Source organism: Oncorhynchus tshawytscha, linkage group LG16 (genome assembly GCF_018296145.1).
Source record: "Oncorhynchus tshawytscha isolate Ot180627B linkage group LG16, Otsh_v2.0, whole genome shotgun sequence".
Taxonomy (NCBI): domain Eukaryota; kingdom Metazoa; phylum Chordata; class Actinopteri; order Salmoniformes; family Salmonidae; genus Oncorhynchus; species Oncorhynchus tshawytscha.
Window position 1 is genome coordinate 73,323,564 of NC_056444.1, and position 24,344 is coordinate 73,347,907.

The window sequence follows — 24,344 nt, forward strand, 5'->3', positions numbered from 1 at the left end:
CACAGACAATATTTTGACAGTTTTGGAGACTTTAGAGTGTTTTCTATCCTAATCTGACAATTATATGCATATTCTAGCTTCTGGGCCTGAGAAATAGGCAGTTTAATTTGGGTACGTTTTTCATCCAAACATCAAAATACTGCCCCCTACACTCAACAGTGTAGGGGGCAGTAAACCGTCACGCAATGTTGCAAACGTTGCCGTGATTGGAACGCACCCCTGCCCTGCCCTAGAGCAAAGACACGTACAAATGCAACATCAAGCTTCTTTTTTTTGCCAAGCAATAACACTAATAATTGCAGTAGGCAAGGAAGGAAATAGCCCAAAATAGCTAGATTATTTTGCAATTGATTTACCACCACAATATTTGAGATTTTATCAAATTAGATAAGGATCTGTGAGATTATATAATCATTATGTTAGGATTAGCCTTTGATTCCTAGCAACGAAGGCCTATTGATTGTAGGCCTATCAATTGTCTCTCTGTGATGATCTGATAAAGTATTTGAAAGGCTATTTATTATAGACCCCTCATTAGGCCTAATCTCAGAATATTGTTGAATAATATGGGACTTTTAAAGTAAACCGGGCGCTTTGTTGTCCGAGAAACCTGCGGTGCTTTCCTTGGTCCTGAAACGAGGACCTGAGTGGACCGTCAGAGCGGGTCACATTAATGCTGATATGAGTGACAGCTAGCGTGCGCATATTTCCGGCCTTCGTTTTCGTTGCTGTCAGTCATCGATGTGGTCAATATGTAGGTGGCCCATAGACCTAGTCAAATATGGTGGTCTTATAGTATAAATAAGTAGGCCATTAGACATTTCCACGTGTGTCTAATCTTGAGGAGGAATTAGCATATAGGGCTAAAATGAATGTTTTTTTTTTTATATGCCACCATGAATAGGCTACACAAAGTAACCAACATAATGCCTCCATGAGCAACATTAATAGTATGTCATTCTTTAGTCTACACAGGTGACGTTACTTTTAGCCTATAAACACACCTAGTTGACTAGGCCCATAGAAGACATAGCTACCGGTAACTATTTTCAGTCTTTTATCATTCTTCTGAGCTTTTTCATAACAGCAGTGTTGGCGGAGGAATACCACTGCATCCGCAATTGCTGCGCCTACCGCAATGAAAAGGACTGAAGGGGAAAATAAAATAAAAACGCACACGTTAGTGTCTAATCAGACAATAGAAGATAATTGAAAAATGTTCAAAAAAAGAAATCTAGCCTTTTTATGAATAGCGTAAGCATACAATAACATAACTGTTTAAACGTGAGGAGGGACGGTTTGAGGTTTCTCTGTTTCGTCTGTTGTGCGACTAGGGGCGTAGCCTAGTGTGAGGCGCAGACGCAAGGGATGTGCCCTACTTTCCGACGCGAATGCATCATTGCTGTTCCACAGCGTTCCATGGTTAGGGCCATCTTTGGTCGTTCTTGCCGGTGACAGTGTGTGGACCATATTCCACTTACAAATTACAACTGATTATAAATAAATACTAACTTAAAAAGGTATCTAACCAACATACACTTGCTAAAAAGAAACGGGGACAAATTGCCTCCGTTCTTCCACTTGGTTTCCTTTCCTGCCAATTCCCAGAAATTTCACTAGGCAAAAGAGGGCGAGACAGGAGAGGCGGTGATACAACATGGATGAGGAATATGATGTGATCGTTTTGGGCACCGGACTCACAGTAAGTAGTCTAATCAATTGTATTTGTGATATAGCATACTCAACTTTACATTTATGACATTTGCCTATGTTTCCTTATTCATCCAATAATGTCATTGATAGGAGCATCTGCATCTCTGAATGACTTTAGGAAAATGTGATGGTAAATAGCCTATCTGCCCCAAAGCTAATAAGATATCTTTGCATAATGGATACAAGTAGGCAACAATTTATTTGGATACATTTGTGTTGTCAGTGCATTGTTCATTCGTTGTGCAGCATCTTTAGGCGTAGCCCCAGAGTGATGGTGTAGTGGCCTTCATTGAACAGCATTTGCGCAGGTCTGAGAATGGTTTTAAATAAATAGAACCTCTCCCTAGTACTGTATAATGTTTCGTAGACTCGCCTCAGTCATCACACCCTGTTCCATATTCGAGGCACATGTGTACAGAGTTTACAATAAGACAAAGCCAACATTTTACGAGTACGATGGATATACATAAAATGAATATTTTTTTAGTGCAGACAGTTAATGATTTAGCCTGGATATGAACAATATCCACTACACTCGTTTCATTTGGGGTGGCACATGCAAAGATTTAAAAAAATGTATTTTCTTTATTTATACTACAATTGTTCGTTTTTTTATGAATAGTATTATTTGTATTATTCGTACAGTATTATTGTTATGGCTCAGACATCGGCTCGCGCTTGCGTACATCTTGTCCCTCCCTCCTACACCCCCTCCTCTCTCTATCTCTCCCTCCTGATACACACACACACTTGCTTTTTTAATACTGATTCATATTTTGCCTTTCATTTCCTTTTAGGAATGCATCCTCTCTGGGATCATGTCTGTGAATGGAAAGAAAGTTCTGCACATGGACAGGAACCCCTATTATGGAGGTGAAAGCTCCTCCATCACCCCTCTGGAAGAGGTAAGGGCGTAGAACATTGTGGATCTAATGGTCATCATTTTGTGTCAATATCCACTCAAATATTCAATCATATTTAATATATTCCAACGTTCCACCCAGCCCTCCATGGTTTATGTCAGATGTTTTATTATCCTGTATTTTCCTTTCACTGCCCCAGGTTAATGGTTTGGTATTTGTAAGAGTATTTATTGATGTTTTCACTCGTGCATATATTTCCCTTCCACAGCTGTATAAGCGGTTTGAGCTGCCTGACAGCCCTCCAGAGTCTATGGGTCGTGGAAGAGACTGGAACGTGGACCTCATCCCCAAATTTCTTATGGCCAATGGTCAGTTGTGGGATTTGTTTTTTGTTTGCAAATGAGAGATACAATTAAACCTATTAGATTAATGAATATTCCTGTTACCAGTCGATACATACAGAACCAATCGGTACACCAATAGCCTCAATCATAAATCATGTTGCTCAGTTACTCAACTTATTAATGTATGCAGACCGTCCCCACATCATGAGTATAAGTAGGAAGCAGAATTTACCCAAGAAAAAATGGAAATCGAGATCATGATACCAATAAAGCAAAATATGGCATGGCTGTTGATGAAACATGGAGATACCTTGAAGTTATTAAATGAAAACCATCCCTTTTGTCTGAAAATCCAATAAAACAGGTCAGCTTGTGAAAATGCTGCTATACACAGAAGTGACACGATACCTGGACTTCAAAGTAGTGGAGGGTAGTTTTGTGTACAAGGGAGGAAAGATCTACAAGGTTCCTTCAACTGAGACTGAGGCTCTAGCTTCAAGTAAGTTTGAATATACAGTAAACTGTACTTTAGATTGTGTTGTGAGTTTGCTATATGTACCATCAAAGATTACATTTATTAACGTTTTCCTACTATATATACAGTATAGTGTCGTATATGAGGCAGAGCTTTCACTTTTGTTTTTGTCACATGTCCTCCAGATCTTATGGGTATGTTTGAGAAGAGAAGGTTCCGGAAATTCCTCGTGTTTGTGGCCAACTTTGACGAGAACGACCCCAAGACCTTCGAGGGCGTCGACCCCAAAGTCACCACCATGAGAGATGTGTACAAGAAGTTTGACCTGGGTCAGGATGTCATCGACTTCACTGGCCACGCCCTGGCCCTCTACAGGACAGATGAGTAAGAGCACTTAGATTGATCACCAATCGCTAATGAGATTTAACCTGACCCGGGCCTATCAGGAAGTAAACTGAAATTCCAAATTAATGCTTTGAAAAGCATTGAATAAATTGTAATTTTCTCCAGCTACCTTGATGTGCCCTGTTTGGAGACCATCAATCGTATCAAGCTGTACAGTGAATCCCTGGCCCGATATGGGAAAAGCCCCTACCTGTACCCCCTCTATGGCCTGGGGGAGCTGCCTCAAGGATTTGCCAGGTCTGTGTGTTACATTTGTAATCCCTAAATCTCTATGTCCTTTCTTTAGTCAGACAAAGCTGTTCATATAGAATTCTGATCTTAAGTCACTCTGGATAAGGATAAAATAGTCTGCTAAAGCTAACTGACTAAATTGTAAATGTAAAATGTATTCAATAGTGTATTAGCATATTTATAATAATGTATAATTCATAGTCTCTCTCTCATACATTGTTAGATTGAGTGCAATTTATGGAGGAACCTACATGCTCAACAAACCAGTGGAGGAGATAGTGATGGAGGATGGCCATGTGGTGGGAGTGAAGTCTGAGGGAGAGGTAAATTCACCATCTAATCAGTTCTATAAAATCACAATGTAATCTATCTAATCACTTCTATAAAATCACAATCTATCTATAAAAATCACGCTAAACTATCATTAAAATCACAATCTAATAGGTCTATAAGATCTAATCTCTTTACTTTATAGTAAAGTAGTCAAGACTGATGATAATGCACTGAAGAAAAGTGAACAATACCTGCACATATACAATTGGTAGAAGAGAGAAAGTACAGTATGTTAGATTGATATTGTTGTCTTCTATATTGTCCTTCCCTTGTCAGGTGGCTCGGTGCAAACAGCTGATCTGTGACCCCAGCTACATCCAGGACCGTGTGCGTAAGGCAGGTCAGGTGATCAGGGTCATCTGTATCCTCAGCCACCCGATCAAGGACACCAACGACGCCAACTCCTGTCAGATCATCATCCCCCAGAACCAGGTCAACCGCAAGTCAGGTGAGGGGTGGACCAAATACAGGTTTACTAAGATGGGATGTTTCTGACTTCCTGTTGTCAGATGTTCTCTCTAACAGTAAGTTTACCTCACATAAAGTACAATAGCAGTGTTGTTGGAGAGTGAAAAGGTCTGGAATAGTCCAGAAAAGTACAATTGTAAAATCTCAATCGAATACACAATTAGGTATCAGAAAAGCAAAGTGACTGCCACAGAACATATTTGTCAGGCATATTTTATCCTTAAGCAATAAGGCACGAGGGGGTGTGGTATATGGCCAATATACCACGGCTACGGGCTGTTCTTATGCACAGAGCAACGCCGAGTGCCTGGACACAGTCCTTAGCCGTGATATATTTGCCATATATCACAAACCCTCTTTTCCAAATCTCTAAACTGATCGAACTTGTGTTCTGTCCTCCAGACATCTACGTGTGTATGATCTCCTATGCCCACAATGTGGCGGCCCAGGGGAAGTACATTGCCATTGTCAGCACCACTGTGGAGACCAACGAGCCTGAGGCTGAGATAGAGCCTGCTCTGGAGCTGCTGGAACCCATTGACCAGAAGTGTGTCTCTACTCCCTCTTCTCTACTACCTCTTCCTCCCCTTTACTACTCTCTTCTCACTCCTCTCTAGTCCCCCTTCCTCCGCTCTGCTCCCTCCTGTCTACTCCTCTCTCCTCCATTCCTCTTCTCCCTCCCACTTCTCTGATTGTCTTGGTCCTCTGTAGTTCAGTTGGTAGAGCATATGGTGCGTGCAACACCAGGAAAGTGGGTTCAATTCCCAGGACCACCCATACATAACATTTATGCATACATGACTAAGTCGCTTTGGATAAAAGCGTCTGCTAAATGGCATGTATTATAATTTACATTTTAGTAATTTAGTAGATGCTATTATCCAGAGCGACTTACATATTATGTATTTATATATATATATATATTATACTGTATATCTCGTGTTGTTTCATCACTGTCCAAAACTCAGCTTGTACGATGTGTGCTATCACAAATGAATGAAATGAATAGCAGTAAGGAGGCTTTTGTAAGTCAATAACTGACCTCTTCCCTCTTTATCTGTAGGTTTGTGTCCCTCAGTGACCTCTATGAGCCCACAGACGACGGTACTGAGAGTCAGGTGAGTCAAACACATCTGGATATACCTCCTATATTGCTAAAACACCACCTTTCTGAGACATGTTTTAGGACAAGGCAGTTGAGTGAAAAAAAATTGGTGTGGTTTTATGTCTCGTTCAGATATTTGCCTCATCGGCCTACGACGCCACCACTCACTTTGAGACCACCTGCAACGACATCAAGGACATCTACAAGCGTATGACCGGAAGCGACTTTGACTTTGAGAACATGAAACGCAAACAGAACGATGTGTTTGGGGAGGATGAGCAATGAGGAGGGAGGGGCATCAGGGAGAGGGCGGGGCAGAGAAGGGAGTGAAGAGGGGGTTAATGGAAGAAGGCAGAACATATGGATGAGGTGGTAGAGGGCAGGGTAAAGAGTACAAAGGGTAACGAGTTAGATCATTTACAGATTGTAGGGGCAGGGTACTGGGTAGGGTACCTTATATGGGAGATGGTGGGAGTGTTCAGGGGAGTTCTAGAAGGTTCTAGAGTAGACAGGGAGGTTCTGCCTTCCGGTTGTCCTCCTTTTTTCCCCCTCCTGAGGTCTCCGTACTCAAACATAATTAAAACACACACAGCACATTGTTCCAAGACTCACATTCCCTATTTCTATCTCTCACTGAAAGGCAAGGTTGATATGGTCTCTCATTCCATTTTAAACTACGTCTAAACTATGATCATTAGAGGTAGACCGATTCATTGTAGTTGCAATTTCAAAAGCCTTTTCACTTTTCGACATGCATGAATACACAGTAGTATTGCACATAGAACACAATGATGCGGCAGCGTTCTGAAGGCTGGGCCATTCTCACACTGATCATTCCCTCCTGTCAACCCTGCTTTCACCCTGTTCTCTTCCTACTATTTAACCTGTTACTTATTTACATAGACAACTGCTCTTTTTTCGGCAAATCTCTCGCTCGGTCAGATAAAATGTTTTAAAATGAAAAGTAATAATATCAATAGGCTGTTCTGTCAAACTGATAGTGCTCACTTTGCAGTGCTGCTGTGTTCTCTGTGCTAGTAGTTAAGCTGGCCGGTGGCTAACTGTTCTGTTGTCCCTAAAACCACGTTTTATTTCTCTGTTTGTTGTGTGATGTCAAAGTTACGATTTGAATGGTTTCCGTTCTTTATTTTTTAAATGTTTCAAGTTTTTATTTCAACATATGGTGCGCATTTTTACTTGCTGAAGTTATGAAGTTTACTGAATTTGAAATAGAAACATGGACTGTAATACTCTGAAGTGGACTTTGAGGTCAAACTGAAAAGGGAATGTGTTGTGTAGAAGAGTGAGAGAGGGTGGTTACAGTGAGGGTCTGTCTGGAGGCTAGGCATGTTGGTGAGGTTACATGAATACATTTTTCATGAAATGAGAAAGTCTAAACAGTGTCCTTGGGATGACCGAACTGATGTCACCTCATTGAAGTTGAAAATGGTTAAGGTAAGGGTCAAGGTTAGGGGTAGGTAAGGGTTATGGTTAAGGTTAGGTTTAGGGTAGGGACATCCCAAGGATAGCACTGAGTTGTACTCAAATAGGAAATCAGATCACTACATGTTGAGATACGATGAAACAAGGTGATAAAGAACGAATGTAGTTAGGGACTGTCGCAGATTTGAGATCAGGAAAGTATTGCTTTTGTGTAAAAGAAGGAAGACTGAACTCTCGGCTTGTAGTGAAAGGAAGCTCCAGATCATTGTTGTGGTCTAACTAACCCTTGTTGTGTATGTCACACAGAGAGACAAATTCCCTTTGGACTCCTGCTAGGCAACCTTACAGTAGCAAGTGGAGGGAAACGCGGACACTCCCAAAATGTAAAACACTTAACAGAATGCACCATTACAAAAGGTTCTGAGGCCTCGATATGAAGTGCCTCCCCAGAGTATGAACCAATTGCTTTTACTTGGTTTTAGCCTTAAATTTGGGGTCTTATCCAATATGTTTGGGTTCTCAAATAATTTCAGTATATTTAAAAACAATGTTATCTGCCGACCATTCCTCTGCTTATTGATGTCAGTTGGTTGACTTGATGCTGCAAATGTCTTGTGTCTTTCATGACTGCTAACTGTGAACATTGTATTTCCACTAACTACCACCACAGTCTAATATAACAGCGATAGAATCTCAGAAATTCTAGTCATTCTATTTCTATGTTCTAGTAAATCCTGTGGTTCTGTGGACTTGGCTGGGCCCTAATGTGAATCTCCTCCATTGTAGAAACCCTTAACCTCCATTCTGTCTGACCCTTTGAGGTTAGCTGTGTTCTCTTCATCTATATGTTTCCAGGCATGACATTGTTTTGAGATTTGGATCTGCAGCTTGGTTAGTTATTTACAGTACATATCAATTGTGGGCAGCAATGCTGAGATAGATGCCACAACATTTCCCTTCAAATTTGATTACAGTAACATGGATGACGTTAGTGGGAATTATTGCCGATCCCTTCATGTAGTCCCTCATATCTCTAAACGCCTCAGTTTTTACGTATTTGGGGTGGCTCTGTGTGTCTTAATACAATGCTAATTTATTTGATTTCACTGACGTTATGGAAGGTAATGCTGAATATGCTTCTCCGCTATTAGTTTGTTATATTATCATAACTGATCTCAAAGTGATGCATATGCCGACTTCATTGTTTTAGTTTTGTTGTATCATGTTTGACCTGATTTACTGGTTATTACAGTTTTACATGTGTTAAACATTAACAGGTCTTATAACAGGTTGTGATGAAGGACAGTGGGACGATAGCAACAGTCTGGTCCTCAATCATAGGGTTCAATTAAGCTTTCAACCCTTCAGTCCAGTCATCTTTTAGACTAATTTCTACAGTTTCAGACTGTGCACAGTTTTCACATTGTGTGAATTTCATACTGGACTTATGTTACTTTGGTGAATTGTGTTGAGTTTACTCTGCAAGCGTAGCTAGTTATATTTGGGCATTTTTTCCCCTTCCTCGACACCAGACGCTGTCTTCTCTTTATTTATTTAAATGAAAGCCTAAAATGTGGTTTGATGTTTGGCCTTTGACTAATATTATTGATGACATCCCTTGAAATTGCCGAAAACATAGGGCAGACGGAGAAGTAAACAACTTACAGTCCTTTGTTTGATCACTAGTATGTGAACAATGTCTTGTGTAACAAATAAAATGAATTAAACTATGAACAAAAGTATAGAAAAAAAATTAAAAGCACATGGCAAACCTGAAAAGTCAAATCCATAGTGTCTGAGAGTCCATGTGTTTTAACAGAACTAAATAATTTGTGTAAAACTACCTACCCCAATAAGACCAAAACAAGTTCCATAGACAATTTATAATATTTAGTCATTTTAGGAATATACATACTGTATATACACAACCCTGACACTTAAAAATTTTTCCACATTGCTCAAATCATCTAATATATTTGTTATAACATTGGAATTATAAAAGTACTTATGAAACATGATTTGCGTGAAGGAGAGATTGGAATGAGCTGTATGTGAAGATCAAACATCATTTGTCTGCCGAAGTATACAGAAAATTAAGATCTTACTGTTGCAATGTTAACTGCAGAAGGAGAAGTCTGTCACTATTGTTGTTTCAGAAAGGAGTGGTGCAATGACATCATCCCATATCCTTTATTTATTCATGTCTGACACCTGTGTGAATTACCCCATCATACTTACTGGACTCTCCCTCGGTCTCTCACTATTTTTCTCTTTGTATCAGTCTGTCACGTTTTCTCTTTTGCATCTGTCTCTTGTTCTCTTTTGCCCTCTCTTTTCTCAGTCTTGTAATTGGCTCTCTTTTTAGTCTCATAATCATGAATATGCATTCATGCACACTGCCACCGGTGCTCTCAGAGAGTAATAACTCACTATGTGACATTGGTATTGAAGCCTAGCCAGCAGCACCCTTTGTCCCAGTGCTGTTTGTCCTTACAGAGTTTCCCATGGCCTGAGCTACCCAGCTTTGAGGTGAAGGGGATAGCTAGATGAGTGTCTCGGTTCCAATCTCCATACCACTTAATATAAAGCAATGCATTAGGCATGTATAGTATTCTAACTAGTGTGCTAGGATGGACATTTGAAAAGAGCCAGTGAGTATTTACAGGTGATCCACCACATAGCTCTGGTAGGGATGCCCCAGCAGTCTCTCCACCTGCGCCTTGGGCACGACCCAACAACTTCCCAGGTGACCTTTCCTCACTGTGTCCTTCAGGGTCTTGTCCTGTAGGGTGATGGGCATGTGTATCACCCCCCACCTCAGCACCCCCTCTTTACTGGGCTGATGCAGTGTGTCACGAGGGTCCTTCATCAGCGTGACACGCATGTCAGCATGCTGGAACTGGCCTGTTGGGACAAGAGAACAATCACTAAATCATTACATATTTTTCTAAATCCCTTTATACAGCAGGGGCTTTAGGGTCAGGTGCAAAAAGACAAAGAAACCCATTTAAAAAGTAATTGAAGGGTGATAAATGAATGTACCCAGTAGGCCTTTGGTTGAAAGAGAGAGGCCCTGTCCGTCAGTGATGTAGAATCCGAGGTGTGCCATCTGCAGGTAGCTGGGGTGTCTGTAGTGGTGGAAGAGAACCAGGAAACGAATGTCCTTCGTCAGCTCGATCCAACAGCTCTGATGGAAGTCATCTCTGCTTTCCATGGAAACCATCACACCCTGCCTTGTCACAGATCCCTTCTGATTGGTGTGTAGGGTGTCCTGCCCCTCCCCCTCCAGCACCACAGCATCCAATGAGAGGGTGATCATTATGGCACCCAGCACACCTGTCCCGCCCCTGGTGGAGATGGTTATCTGGTCAAAGTATGTACGGGAACGGTCTTCGACGTCTTGTTTGGATGGAGCCCACATCAAATGACCATCCACCATGATACCTTCAGTGAGAGGAAGGCAATGATTAACTGTGTGTGTGTGATATATATATATATATATATCACACACACACACACACACACACACACACACACAGGGGCAAAAAAGTATTTAGTCAGCCACCAATTGTGCAAGTTCTCATTAGGTACACTTCAACTATGACAGACAAAATGAGAAAAATAAATCCAGAAAATCACATTGTAGGATTTTTTATGAATTTATTTGCAAATTATGGTGGAAAATAAGTATTTGGTCAATAGCAAAAGTTTCTCAATACTTTGTTATATACCCTTTGTTGGCAATGACAGAGGTCAAACATTTTCTGTAAGTCTTCACAAGGTTTTCACACACTGTTGCTGGTATTTTGGACCATTCCTCCATGCAGATCTCCTCTAGAGCAGTGATGTTTTGGGGCTGTTGCTGGGCAACACTGACTTTCAACTCCCTCCAAAGATTTTCTATAGTGTTGAGATCTGGAGACTGGCTAAGCCACTCCAGGACCTTGAGAAATGCTTCTTACGAAGCCACTCCTTTGTTGCCCGGGCGGTGTGTTTGGGATCATTGTCATGCTGAAAGACCCAGCCACATTTCATCTTCAATGCCCTTGCTGATGGAAGGAGGTTTTCACTCAAAATCTCACAATACATGGCCCCATTCATTCTTTCCTTTACACGGATCAGTCGTCCTGGTCCCTTTGCAGAAAAACAGCCCCAAAGCATGATGTTTCCACCCCCATGCTTCACAGTAGGTATGGTGTTCTTTGGATGCAACTCAGCATTCTTTGTCCTCCAAACACGACGAGTTGAGTTTTTACCAAAAAGTTCTATTTTGGTTTCATCTGACCATATGACATTCTCCCAATCTTCTTCTGGATCATCCAAATGCTCTCTAGCAAACTTCCGACAGGCCTGGACCATGTACTAGCTTAAGCAGGGGGACACATCTGGCACTGCAGGATTTGAGTCCCTGGCGGTGTAGTGTGTTACTGATGGTAGGCGTTTGTTACTTTGGTCCCAGCTCTCTGCAGGTCATTCACTAGGTCCCCCCGTGTGGTTCTGGGATTTTTGCTCACTGTTCTTGTGATCATTTTGACCCCACAGGGTGAGATCTTGCGTTGAGCCCCAGATCGAGGGAGATTATCAGTGGTCTTGTATGTCTTCCATTTCCTAATAATTGCTCCCACAGTTGATTTCTTCAAACCAAGCTGCTTACCTATTGCAGATTCAGTCTTCCCAGCCTGGTGCAGGTCTACAATTTTGTTTCTGGTGTCCTTTGACAGCTCTTTGGTCTTGGCCATAGTGGAGTTTGGAGTGTGACTGTTTGAGGTTGTGGACAGGTGTCTTTTATACTGATAACAAGTTCAAACAGGTGCCATTAATACAGGTAATGAGTGGAGGACAGAGGAGCCTCTTAAAGAAGAAGTTACAGGTCTGTGAGAGCCAGATATCTTGCTTGTTTGTAGGTGACCAAATACTTATTTTCCACCATAATTTGCAAATAAATTCATACAATGTGATTTTCTGGAAAAATGTTCTCATTTTGTCTGTCATAGTTGAAGTGTACCTATGATGAAAATTACAGGCCTCATCTTTTTAAGTGGGAGAACTTGCACAATTGGTGGCTGACTAAATACTTTTTTGCCCCACTGTATATATACACAGTGGGGAGAACAAGTATTTGATACAGTGCCGATTTTGCAGGTTTTCCCTACATACAAAGCATGTAGAGGTCTGTAATTTTTATCATAGGTACACTTCAACTGTGAGAGATGGAATCTAAAACAAAAATCCAGAAAATCACATTGTATGATTTTTTAAGTAATTCATTTGCATTTTATTGCATGACATAAGTATTTGATCACCTACCAACCAGTATGAATTCTGGCTCTCACAGACCTGTTAGTTTTTCTTTAAGAATCCCTCCTTCTCCACTCATTACCTGTATTAACTGCACCTGTTTGAACTCGTTACCTGTATAAAATACACCTGTCCACACACTCAATCAAACAGACTTCAACCTCTCCACAATGGCCAAGACCAGAGAGATGTGTAAAGACATCAGGGTAAAATTGTAGACCTGCACACGGCTGGGATGGGCTACAGGACAATAGGCAAGCAGCTTGGTGAGAAGGCAACAACTGTTGGCACAATTATTTGAAAATGGAAGAAGTTCAAGATGACGGTCAATCACCCTCGGTCTGGGGCTCCATGCAAGATCTCACCTCGTGGGGCATCAATGATCATGAGAAAGGTGAGGGATCAGCCCAGAACTACACGGCAGGACCTGGTCAATGACCTGAAGAGAGCTGTGACCACAGTCTAAAAAAAACCATTAGTAACACACTATGCCATCATGGATTAAAATCCTGCAGCGCACGCAAGGTCCCCCTGGTCAAGCCAGCACATGTCCAGGCCCGTATGAAGTTTGCCAATGACCATCTGGATGATCCAGAGGAGGAATGGGAGAAGGTCATGTGGTATGATGAGACAAAAATAGAGCTTTTTGGTCTAAACTCAACTCGCCGTGTTTGGAGGAAGAAGAAAGATGAGTACAACCCCAAGAACACCATCCCAACCGTGAAGCATGGAGGTGGAAACATCATTCTTTCGGGATGCTTTTCTGCAAAGGTGACAGGACGACTGCACCGTATTGAGGGGAGGATGGATGGGGCCATGTATCGCGAGATCTTGGCCAACAACTTCCTTCCCTTGAAGATGGATCGTGGCTGGGTCTTCCAGCATGACAATGACCCGAAACACACAGCCAGGGCAACTAAGGAGTGGCTCCGTAAGAAGCGTCTCAAGGTCCTGGAGTGGCCTAGCCAGTCTTCAGACCTGAACCCAATAGAAAATCTTTGGAGGGAGCTGAAAGTCCGTATTGCCCAGCGACAGCCCCGAAACCTGGAGGATCTGGAGAAGGTCTGTATGGAGGAGTGGGCCAAAATCCCTGCTGCAGTGTGTGCAAACCTGGTCAAAAAGGAAACGTATGATCTCTGGAATTGCAAACAAAGGTTTCTGTACCAAAAATTAAGTTCTGCTTTTCTGATGTATCAAATTCTTATGTCATGCAATAAAATGCAAATTAATTACTTAAATCATAATGTAATGTGTAATGTGATGTAATGTGATCTGTAATGTGATTTTCTGAATTTTTGTTTTAGATTCCGTCTCACAGTTGAAGTGTACCTATGATAAAAAGTACAGACCTCTACATGCTTTGTAAGAGGAAAACCTGCAAAATCGGCAGTGTATCAAATACTTGTTCTCCCCACTGTGTGTGTGTGTGTGTGTGTGTGTGTGTGTGTGTGTGTGTGTGTGTGTGTGTGTGTGTGTGTGTGTGTGTGTGTGTATACATATATATATATATATATATGCATTAACAGGATTCATGTGTTCGTATTCATCAGTTCCTATTCAATTCTGTTCCTATACAATGTCAGTGTGCTTCTCAAATTATACGGCACATTGCTAAAATGAAATTGCATGCCAGTAATATAATATGAGAGTTCTGGACTTGTCTTGGTAGTCTGTGCTGACTAACCTCTCTCGGAGTCTTCCAGCAGTCTCAGTACATCGTTGGCCCTGCCGTCCACCGTGAAACACAGATTCTGTTTCAGTTTAGGGAGCTGGACCACAAAGTGAGGGTCTCCATCAACTTCAGAATAAAACATGTTGGACATTAAGAAAAACAGGTGAGAAACATTAACTTTCAGTCATATGTTATGTCGTGTAGGCCCCTTACCAGAAGAGGAGAAGACTCTGACAGAGCTCAGTATGGAGGGGGGGGGCGGCCCTGGAAGGACAACAGTGGCAATCTCATCTATCTGAAGCACTGAAACCAATGACAGGTCAGAGCCTGGGTCTGAAGTACATTAATCTTATGCTAGACTACATAGAAATACTTACAAGGATTTGATGCTGATTCATCCCCTGTAAACATACAAATTCCAAAAAAAGATGTTTAACATCTGTATCAACTTAGAAACAAAGTATCCACATGGCCAACACAACTAAACAGTTATATACACACACACACATTTATGTATATACATCTATAAACTATGACTTACAGGAGTCATAGTCAAGGTCATTGTCGTAGGTTGCATCATAATCTGAAAGATGAAATCAGACGGACATCATTAGACACCAGACAGTTAAAACATACCCTCTCCCTGAGCTGGTCTGGGGGCTGTCATCAGAATCTCTATAGGGGAAACAGATTTTAATATACAACATTTATGTTGTTACAGTGAATCTATTTTTATGGCAGGGAAGTAAGAGAGAACTCACCTTTAACCACCTCCATATCTAAAGGAAGACCCGGGAGGAAAAAGATTACAGTTTAAAGCACCACTTCATCACTTAATACATTTTGTGCAATAGAATGATTAAATCTACTGGCACACTCTTACATAAAAATGTTTCCAAAAGGATTCCAGCAGTCCCCAAAGGAGAACCCTTTTTTTGGTTCCAGGTAGAACCCTCTGTGCAAAAGGTCCAACATGAAACTCATAGTGGTTCTATCTAGAACCAAAAAGGGTTCTTCAAAGGGGTCTCCTATGGGTACAGCCGAAGAACCCTTTTAGGTTCTAGATAGGGAAAAAGGTGCTAAGTGTGTGCTTGATTCACCTTTTCTCTGGAGCTGAATGGAAGTAGAGACATCTGGTGGAGAGAAGTGGAACATGTCACAACTAAGGGCAGACTGATAGTACAGTGCCCGTGGTGCATTCGATTGTACATTTACATTTGAGTCATTTAGCAGACGCTCTTTTCAAGAAGATCTTTGAGAGAGAGTTGATCAGAGACACAAGTGTTTTGGAAAGAAAAGGGATACAGGTCTATAGTTTAACATCAGAGGAGTCGAGTGTTGGTTTCTTGAGGAGGGGAGCAGCTCAAGACATGTTGAAGTCAGAGGGGACACAGACAGTGGTCAAGGATGAGTTGATGAGGGAAGTGACGAATAGGAGGTCTCCAGAGATGGTCTGGAGAAGGTGATGGGGTTGAGCAGGCAGGTTGTCGGGTGGCCAGACCTCACTCGTGCAGGATAAAACTTTTTTTTTTTAAACCAGGAAAAGCCCATTGAGACCCAGTCTCTTTTTCAAGGGAGACCTGGCCAAGAAGGCAGCAACAATCAATACATCATTAAAACATACAACATTTTTTTAAATGAATTCAGTGGCACTAACATATCTAGATGAAGTATCTTTCTGCACATATAAAGTGAGGTCCAACCTACCATTTGGTACAATGTGCAATGGTGGGTGAGTGACTTGGCATTTGTAATAAAATGCAAGGATGCATGATAACCAGAGTCCAGTCTCTGTAAGACAGAGGAGGCTGCATGCATATACAGCAAGTCACCATAATCAATTAAAGAGAAAAATGGCCCGAACAAGCTTCTTTCTAGCCAAAAGAGGGAAGCAAGCCTTAAGAAAATAAAAACCCAGTTTCAATTTAAGCTTTGTCACAAGATTATCTACATGAACTTTAAAGGACAACTTGTCATCCAACCAAATGCCTAGGTATTTGTAGGATGACACTTTTTCAATGGATAAACCACCAGATGTGACAATGCTAACCTTCTCTGGCAGAGTTCTAGCTCTGGTAAAGGTCATGAATTTAGTTTTTTGTACATTCAAGACCATAAAGGGAGGCCTGCATTGACTGAAAATCAGTCTGGAGCTCATCAACAGCCTGAACCAGAAAAGGAGCACATGAATATATGACTGTATCTGCATATAGATGTAACTTTGCTGGTTGTATCCCATTTCCCAATTCATTCATAAAAATTGAGAAGACAGGAGATAAAATGGAACCCTGGGGCACACCTATATTAATCTCAATAAAGCTAGACTTTTAATTATCAGTATATACACATTGTTTTCTGTCAGAAAGAATTCCAATTTACTGCCTCTTCACTGAGATCAATGTTTCTGAGTCTAGCGAGCAACAGTTCATGGTCAACTGAATCAAAGGCCTTTGATGAATCCACAAACGGAGCAGCACAATGTTGCTTTTTATCAAGTGCATTAATGTCATTTGCCACTGCCATAGCTGCAGTTGTGGTGCTGTGCCCCGATCTAAAGCCAGACAGATGTAAGCATGTCCCAGTTCAAATCTCATTTAAAAAAAACTAAATTGAGTCATTTAACTTGTGCATGACATTGAAAGAGTTTAGTGCGCCTCCCAAAGCCGGTCTGTAGAAGCCGACTACAGTGATGTGGGAGACGTCTCTTTTTCAGGACCCTGTGTTTCAAAGATAATTAGTAAAAATCCAAATAACTGCACATATCTTCATTGTAAAGGGTTTAAACACTGGATCCCATGCTTGTTCAATGAACCATAAACAATTCATGAACATGCACCTGTGGAACGGTCGTTAAGACACTAACAGCTTACAGACGGTCGGCAATTAAGGTCACAGTTATGAAAACCTAGGATACTTAAGGAGGCCTTTCCACCACTGACTCTGAAAAACACCAAAAGAAAGATGCCCAGGGACCCTGCTCATCTGTGTGAACATGCCTTAGGCATGCTGCAAGGAGGCATGAGGTCTGCAGATGTGGCCAGGGCAATAAATGGCAATGTCGGAACTGTAAGATGCCTAAAACAGTGCTACAGGGAGACAGGGCAGACAGTGGTAGACCACGTAACACATGCACAGGATTGGTACATCAGAACATCACACCTGCGGGACAGGTACAGGATGTCAACAACAACTGTCCGAGTTACACCAGGAACGCACAATCCCTCCATCAGTGCTCAGACTGTCCGCAATAGGCCGAGAGAGGCTGGACTGAGGGCGTGTAGGCCTGTTGTAAGGCAGGTCCTCACCAGACAACACCGGCAACAACGTCGCCTATGGGCACAAACCCACCGTCGCTGGACCAGACAGGACTGGCAAAAAGTGGTTTTGTCTCACCAGGGGTGATGGTCGGATTAGCGTTTATCATTGAAGTAATGAGCATTACAGAGGCCTGTACTCTTGAGCGGGATAAATTTGGAGGTGGAGGGTCTGTCATGGTCTGGGGCGGTGTGTCTCAGCATCATCGGACTGAGCTTGTTGTCATTGCAGGCAATCTCAACGCTGTGCATTACAGGGAAGACATCCTCCTCCCTCATGTGGTACCCTTCCTGCAGGCTCATCCTAACATGACCCTCCAGCCTGACAATGCCACCAGCCATACTGCTCGTTCTGTGCGTGATTTCCTGCAAGACAGGAATGTCAGTGTTCTGCCATGGCCAGCGAAGAGCCCAGATCTCAATCCCATTGAGCACGTCTGGGACCTGTTGGATCGGAGGGTGTGGGCTAGGGTCATTCCCCCCAGAAATGTCCGGGAACTTGCAGGTGCCTTGGTGGAAGACTGGGGTAGCATCTCACAGCAAGAACTGGCAAATCTGGTACAGTCCATGAGGAGGAGATGCACTGCAGTACTTAATGCAGCTGGTGGCCATACCAGATACTGACTTACTTTTGATTTTGACCCCCCCTTTGTTCAAGGACACATTATTCAATTTCTGTTAGTCACAGGTCTGTGGAAATTGTTCAGTTTATGTCTCAGTTGTTGTGTCTTGTTATGGTCATACAAATATTTACACATGTTAAGTTTGCTGAAAATAAACGCAGTTGATTGTGAGAGGACACTTCTTTTTTTTTGTTGAGTTTGCGGTCACTTTAACCGCAAGCAATTCAAAATGTTTGGCTTTGGTAATCGAGAGAATTGCAGAGGTGTTAAACTTGGATTTAACATGAATTGCAACCCCTCCTCCTTTACTCATCCGATCCGTTCTAAAAACCGTGTACCCATCAATAGAAATCGAGTTATTTGACACAGACTTCTTTAGTCAAGTTTCTGATAAAGCCATTGTCTGCATTTGTCATTTTGGCCCATATTCTAATCATGTCTATTTTTTGGAAATAGACGTCTAACATTAACATGCAAGAGGCCAAAACCTGCTCTGTTTTTGAAATCATAGGGAGTCGGTAGAGATCGCATGGTATCTACCGGCCCAGGGTTTGGTCACACATTACCAGAGATCAACAATAAAAGCATAACAATAAATCTGTTGTCCAATGCGTGAGGACTTGGTGGAGCCAGCACTATTGTCAATAAAACAGTCTTTTGACACAGAATTATTTTTGTCATTCAATAGTCTGAGATTTTGGAAGTAGGTCATCAAGTGTAGGTCCAGTCGCGTTTGAGAGTGGTACAAATGCAATTGCAGAGAGAGACCAAGTTCCTGGTGGTATTGACATTATGGTCTCGGAGCATTTGCAAATTGTAGGGCATAAGGCAAAGATAATTCAGTCACCCATTGATCATTCAGCCCATTTAATCCATGATGACATTGAGTAAAGAGCAAGCACAGTAACAGATAGATAATGTCAGTTTTTAGAGTTATTTCAGCACAAGTGTGCAACGACCAGTAGACGTTGTCTACAGTCGTGGCCAAAAGTTTTGAGAATGACACATATATTGATATCTAAAGTTTGCTGCTTCAGTGTCTTTAGATATTTTTGTCAGATGTTACTATGGAATACTGAAGTATAATTACAAGCATTTCATAAGTATCAAAGGCATTTATTGACAATTACATGAAGTTGATGCAAAGAGTCAATATTTGCAGTGCTGACCCTTCTTTTTTAAGACCTCTGCAATCTGCCCTGGCATGCTGTCAAATAACTTTTGGGCCACATTCTGACTGAAGGCAGCCCATTCTTGCATAATCAATGCTTGGAGTTTTTCAGAATTTGTGGGGTTTTGTTTGTCTATCCGCCTCTTGAGGTTTGAACACAAGTTCTCAATGGGATTAAGGTCTGGGGAGTTTCCTGGCCATGGACCCAAAATATCTATGTTTTGTTCCCCGAGCCACTTAGTTATCACCTTTTCCTTATGGCAAGGTGCTCCATCATGCTGGAAAAGGCATTGTTCGTCACCAAACTGTTCCTGGATGGTTGAGAGAAGTTGATCTCGGAGGATGTGTTGGTACCGTTCTTTATTCATGGCCGTGTTCTTCAGCAAAATTGTGAGTGAGGCCACTCCCTTGGCTGAGAAGCAACCCCACACATGAATGGTCTCAGGATGCTTTACTGTTGGCATGACACAGGACTGATGGTAGCGCTCACCTTGTCTTCTCCGGACAAGCTTTTTTCCGGGATGCCCCAAATAATCAGAAAGGGATATATCAGAGAAAATGACTTTACCCCAGTCCTCAGCAGTCCAATCCCTGTACCTTTTACAGAATATCAGTCTGTCCCTGATGTTTTTCCTGGACAGAAGAGGCTTATTTGCTGCCCTTCTTGACACCATCTCTCCTTGAAGTTCTTGATGATCTGATAAATGGTTGATTTAGGTGCAATCTTACTGGCAGCAATATCCTTGCCTGTGAAGCCCTTTTTGTGCAAAGAAATGATGGCGGCACGTGTTTCCTTGCAGGTAACCATGGTTGACAGAGGAAGAACAATGATTCCAAGCACCACCCTCCTTTTGAAGCTTCCAGTCTGTTATTCAAACTCAATCAGCATGACAGAGTGATCTCCAGCCTTGTCCTCGTCAACACTCACACCTGTGTTAACGAGAGAATCACTGACATGTCAGCTGATCATTTTGTGGCAGGGCTGAAATGCAGTGGAAATATTTTTGGGGGATTCAGTTCATTTGCATGGCAAAGAGGGACTTTGCAATTAATTGCAATTCATCTGATCACTCTTCATAACATGCTGGAGTATATGCAAATTGCCATCATACAAACTGAAGCAGCAGACTTTGTAAAAATTCATATTTGTATCATTCTCAAAACTTTTGGCCACGACTGTAGAATGTAGATTTTCCCACCGCCCAAGGTGCATCAGGTTTTCCAATCTGACCGCTACTCCGCTCCTAGCCTTCAGTGCGCACCTGCGCTCGCTGCGCTTTGCTTCTGTAAACAGGATCAGGGTCATTAAAACATAACTCTTAAAACTTTGATCTCAAGGATCACACATACAAACTGATTGGCTACCATCTTTGATTTTCTCAATGGCGCTTTCTCCCCTCTCTCTGTCATCTGGAGAGAGAGGGGAGCAAGAGGTCAAGGCATAAGGTAGTTCTGTGTGAGTGAGACCAGTGGACTCAATAGGCTGAGTGAATGAGTAGCGGATGTGGTCCATCTTTTTGTCCGCAGATAGGGAGGAGGGAGACTCACAATGACTCACCCAGCCATGGAGCAGGAGAGGAGGGCCGAGCCAGCCGGGAGGAAACTGGACAGTGTGAGTCGTAGCATGCGGAAAGGGAAAAGAGGCGGAATCAGGAGACAGAAGGGAGAAGGATTTAGCAGAATGGAGAGATGATAGAATAGAAGAGGAGAGAGTAGTGAGAGAGAGAAAGAGAGAAAGAAAAAGAGAGAGAGAGAGAAGACGCATGACCATCTGGGTAGGGGCTGAGTGGTTAGGGTTGGAGGAAAGGAGACAGAAAAGGAAAAAGGAAATTAGTGATCAGAAACCTGTTGGTGGGGGGGATTGCAGTGAGATTAGTAGGCAAACAGCCTCTAGTAAAGATGAGGTCAAGCGTATTGCCTGCCTTGTGAGTTGGTGGGGATTGTGAAAGGGTGGGGTCAAGAGGCAAGGAGGGGAAAGGGAGATTTGGAAAGAAATTAATTGAAGGCAGATGTCGGGAGGTGGAAGTCACCAAGTACAAAGAGCAGTGAGCTATCGTCAGGAAATTAGCTTATCAAGGTGTCAAGCTCATTGAGGAACTCTCTAAGGGCACCTGGTGGACGATAGATGACAAGTGACAGTGACAGCATGGAATTCAAATGAGAAGATGGACAGGTGAGAGATGGAGAACAGAGAAAATTTCCACGACCAGATGCTCTCAGACTATGAGAGAAAACATAGTCAGGTGAAACAAAGAGCAGCTGGAGAAGCAGTGCTCTCTGTAGTGATCCATGTCTCCGTCAGGGCCAAAAAAGTCAAGGGTCTGAAGGGCAGTATAGGGTGAGATTAACTCAACATTCTTGACCGCAGATCAGCAGTTCCAAACACTGCCAGAGACCCGGAATTCCACATGGGTTGTGTACACAGGGTACACTAAATTAGACGGGTTGCAGCCAAGGGGTGGGGGACATCTGTAAAGCCTACAGGGAGTGGTGCCGAACAGGTATTGAAAACACACACACATATTTGACAAAGCTACAACAGAGCAAAATTAGATAATCTGTAAATAACTACGTAGGTAAGATACTCAAGTGAGAGTGGGGTGTAGCGCCTCTCTCTCTTTCCTTCCTCCCTCCAACAACTCCACAGAACTATTCGGAAAAAACACCTTTGTTTCCGTGACAAAAGCGCCACTGACACACCCGCCACATAGAGCTGCTGCTGTGAAACCAGGGGAGACTGAAGAAGTAACAATAATTGCTAATTGCTTAGAAGAGGTTGAGAACACAACACCCTGTACTAATTGCTGATTGCCTAGGAGAGGTGAAACCACTCCCCCCCCAATACAGCCACTGATTACAAAACAAGTCACAAACTGCGCTGCCCCTTGATCCTGGTTGATGTGTGAAAACTATCAGAAAATTATAAGCAGTCAGCAGTTCACACCAAGTATGCTACTGTGAAAACAGGCAGCACTTAAAGTAGATGGCCATAGCTAGCAAAAGTACAGTACTAGACCACAACAGATAAAGACAAAACAAATTATACTTATCACTCCTGGTGATATCAGGAGTCCTCTAGCTATTGTACTGGTACTTCTCTGATAGACAGGTACAAAATATGGACTGTAAGTTCAATACCTGATACAAAGAAATGTATATAATATGCAATACTGGTATTCAGTAAAAATGTATCCTCGCCTATACTTTGCATACTGCTTTTTGGAGTTCCAAGTGAAATAGACAGTAGAAAGTGGACTTACCTCTCGTACACAGATGCACACAATTTATATTGTAGCATCTGTCAACAGACTGGGATGCGACGACTAACAAAGAACATTGTTCCAGTGAGCTGTTTTTTTGTCACTGATCATTTGGACAAATCACGATTTTGAAGGTGCTCGCATCTTTACAATTTCAAAAGCGAAGGGACATTTGACACATAGACTTGCACGGAACTTTGAGAGAGAAAGGGGAGGAGCTACCATTCTAGTTTATTTTCTAAGATCTGGCACAATTACGCAAGATTTTAGTTCTGGGTTTCCGAGATAAGTGGAAGACCTACCCAATAGTCCTGCAGCCTCCCACAGTTTCGGTCCGTCTGTAACGCCTGGCATGGGGGAAAACGTGGCAGAGACAAAGGTGGCAATCTGGTCCACATCTGGGTCTGTGTCTGTATTACTGCCCTGTGGAGCTGGAGTAGAGGGGACATACTTAAGACTGTACAGGTGTGTGGTGACCTGAGGTTGGTTGGCATCAGCGGCAGACATGGTGGCGTTTTCTGAGGAAGAGAAGGATGAGAGGGATGAGAGGGATATTCTAACTGGCGGGAGGGCTGTTCTAACAGAGATGGGCAGGGGCGTAGTGGGTTTCCCAGGCTGTGGAGCAGGGGTTGGGTCGGCTCTGACTGAGGTGGTGGTGGTAGTGGAGGTAGTGGTTTTCACAGTTGTAGGGACTGTAGTCTTTACTGTTTTGCGTTGGGTGGTGGTGGTTGTAGGGATGGTCTTCACTGTGGTGGGTGCAGGGGTTGTGGTGGTGGTTTTCCCAGGTGCAGGAGCGGTGGCTGTTTTGAGCAAGTTGGGCAGGGGGGTACTGACTATTCTGGCAGGAGGGGCAGGAGCAGTTTTAGGAGAGCTGGGAGGAGGGGTAGGGATTTTCCCTGAGAGAGGGACAGGGACGGTTTTGACAGCACTGGGGCTGGGGGTGGTAGTTGTAGTGGTTTTCTTGGGGGATGGTGGAGCCACTGTTTTCACTGGGTTGGGTTTTGTTGGTGGGGTGGAGCCCTTTCTGGGTTGAGGTGGTTGGCGAGGTGGAGGCTTTGTGACAGGAGGGTCTGGTTTAGCTTTGATCATCCTGGGCTTTTTCACATGGATTGAGGAGGCTATGTTGGTGGCAGGTGTGTGGGCTACTGTGGTTGTTGTAGTACCTGTGGTGGTGGTGGGTCGAACCGTTGTAGTTGACGCTGAGGTAGGAATTTCATCGGCATCAGGCTTAACTACAACGAGGGAAGTAACAGGAGTGACAAAGTTGTACTTGAGGGAGAGGTTGGTGGCCTTCTCTCCCAGCAGTTTCTGTATGTTAGGGTCAGTGGTGTTCAGTTTGGCCAGCAGCAGCTCTTTGATAGTATAGTAAGCCCAGAGACGCCGTACAAAGCTGGGGATCCCATCCATGCCCCCAGGGCAGCCCATAGAGAGCACTGTCCTATTCCCCTCTCCATTAGATACCAACACCTCATTCTCCACCTTCACCTTCTGCTTGGAGCCACTGGCCGTCAGAGACACCTGAGATGAAAATACAAAAATAGAGAAGAGAAGATACATCTTTATTGCCCATTACAATATGAATAATTCAAGTGGACATTTCCTTTCATCTTATGGTATAAACAATTG

General features: G+C 42.8%; 2 protein-coding genes across 8 annotated transcripts in view; one reads left to right on the plus strand and one right to left on the minus strand.

Moving 5' to 3' along the window:
- Nucleotides 1-1,378: 1,378 nt before the first annotated feature.
- LOC112216315 (rab GDP dissociation inhibitor alpha) lies at nt 1,379-9,165 on the plus strand. The gene is made up of 11 exons (XM_024376219.2): nt 1,379-1,702; nt 2,511-2,618; nt 2,845-2,944; nt 3,285-3,419; nt 3,581-3,779; nt 3,906-4,037; nt 4,255-4,354; nt 4,641-4,812; nt 5,235-5,379; nt 5,896-5,950; nt 6,070-9,165. Exons 1-11 carry the CDS (start codon nt 1,658-1,660, stop codon nt 6,220-6,222), a joined length of 1,344 nt encoding a protein of 447 aa, XP_024231987.1. The 5' UTR covers nt 1,379-1,657; the 3' UTR covers nt 6,223-9,165.
- Nucleotides 9,166-9,255: 90 nt separating this feature from the next.
- The window catches only part of LOC112216312 (inter-alpha-trypsin inhibitor heavy chain H6), a 33,314-nt gene continuing 18,225 nt past the window's right edge, over nt 9,256-24,344 (minus strand). For 2 of the 7 annotated variants that reach the window (XM_024376210.2, XM_024376213.2), the window contains 9 exons: nt 23,021-24,236; nt 15,451-15,483; nt 15,112-15,129; nt 14,892-14,933; nt 14,728-14,751; nt 14,564-14,653; nt 14,363-14,476; nt 10,423-10,824; nt 9,256-10,284 (listed from right to left, as the gene is read on the minus strand). In XM_024376210.2, the coding sequence (XP_024231978.1) occupies nt 10,040-10,284; nt 10,423-10,824; nt 14,363-14,476; nt 14,564-14,653; nt 14,728-14,751; nt 14,892-14,933; nt 15,112-15,129; nt 15,451-15,483; nt 23,021-24,236 (2,184 nt within the window). In that variant the 3' untranslated portion in view covers nt 9,256-10,039. The remainder of the gene's footprint in view (nt 10,285-10,422; nt 10,825-14,362; nt 14,477-14,563; nt 14,654-14,727; nt 14,752-14,891; nt 14,934-15,111; nt 15,130-15,450; nt 15,484-23,020; nt 24,237-24,344) is intronic. The other 5 variants (XM_024376215.2, XM_024376214.2, XM_024376212.2 and 2 more) reach the window with 5 other exon arrangements.

Bases quoted from the DNA above. Each gene is read 5' to 3' on its own strand.
- LOC112216315 (XM_024376219.2), top strand. From the start codon at position 1,658: ATGGATGAGGAATATGATGTGATCGTTTTGGGCACCGGACTCACA. The intron at 4,038-4,254 runs GTCTGTGTGTTA...ATACATTGTTAG, and splicing joins CTGCCTCAAGGATTTGCCAG to ATTGAGTGCAATTTATGGAG. The intron at 5,380-5,895 runs GTGTGTCTCTAC...CTTTATCTGTAG, and splicing joins CTGGAACCCATTGACCAGAA to GTTTGTGTCCCTCAGTGACC.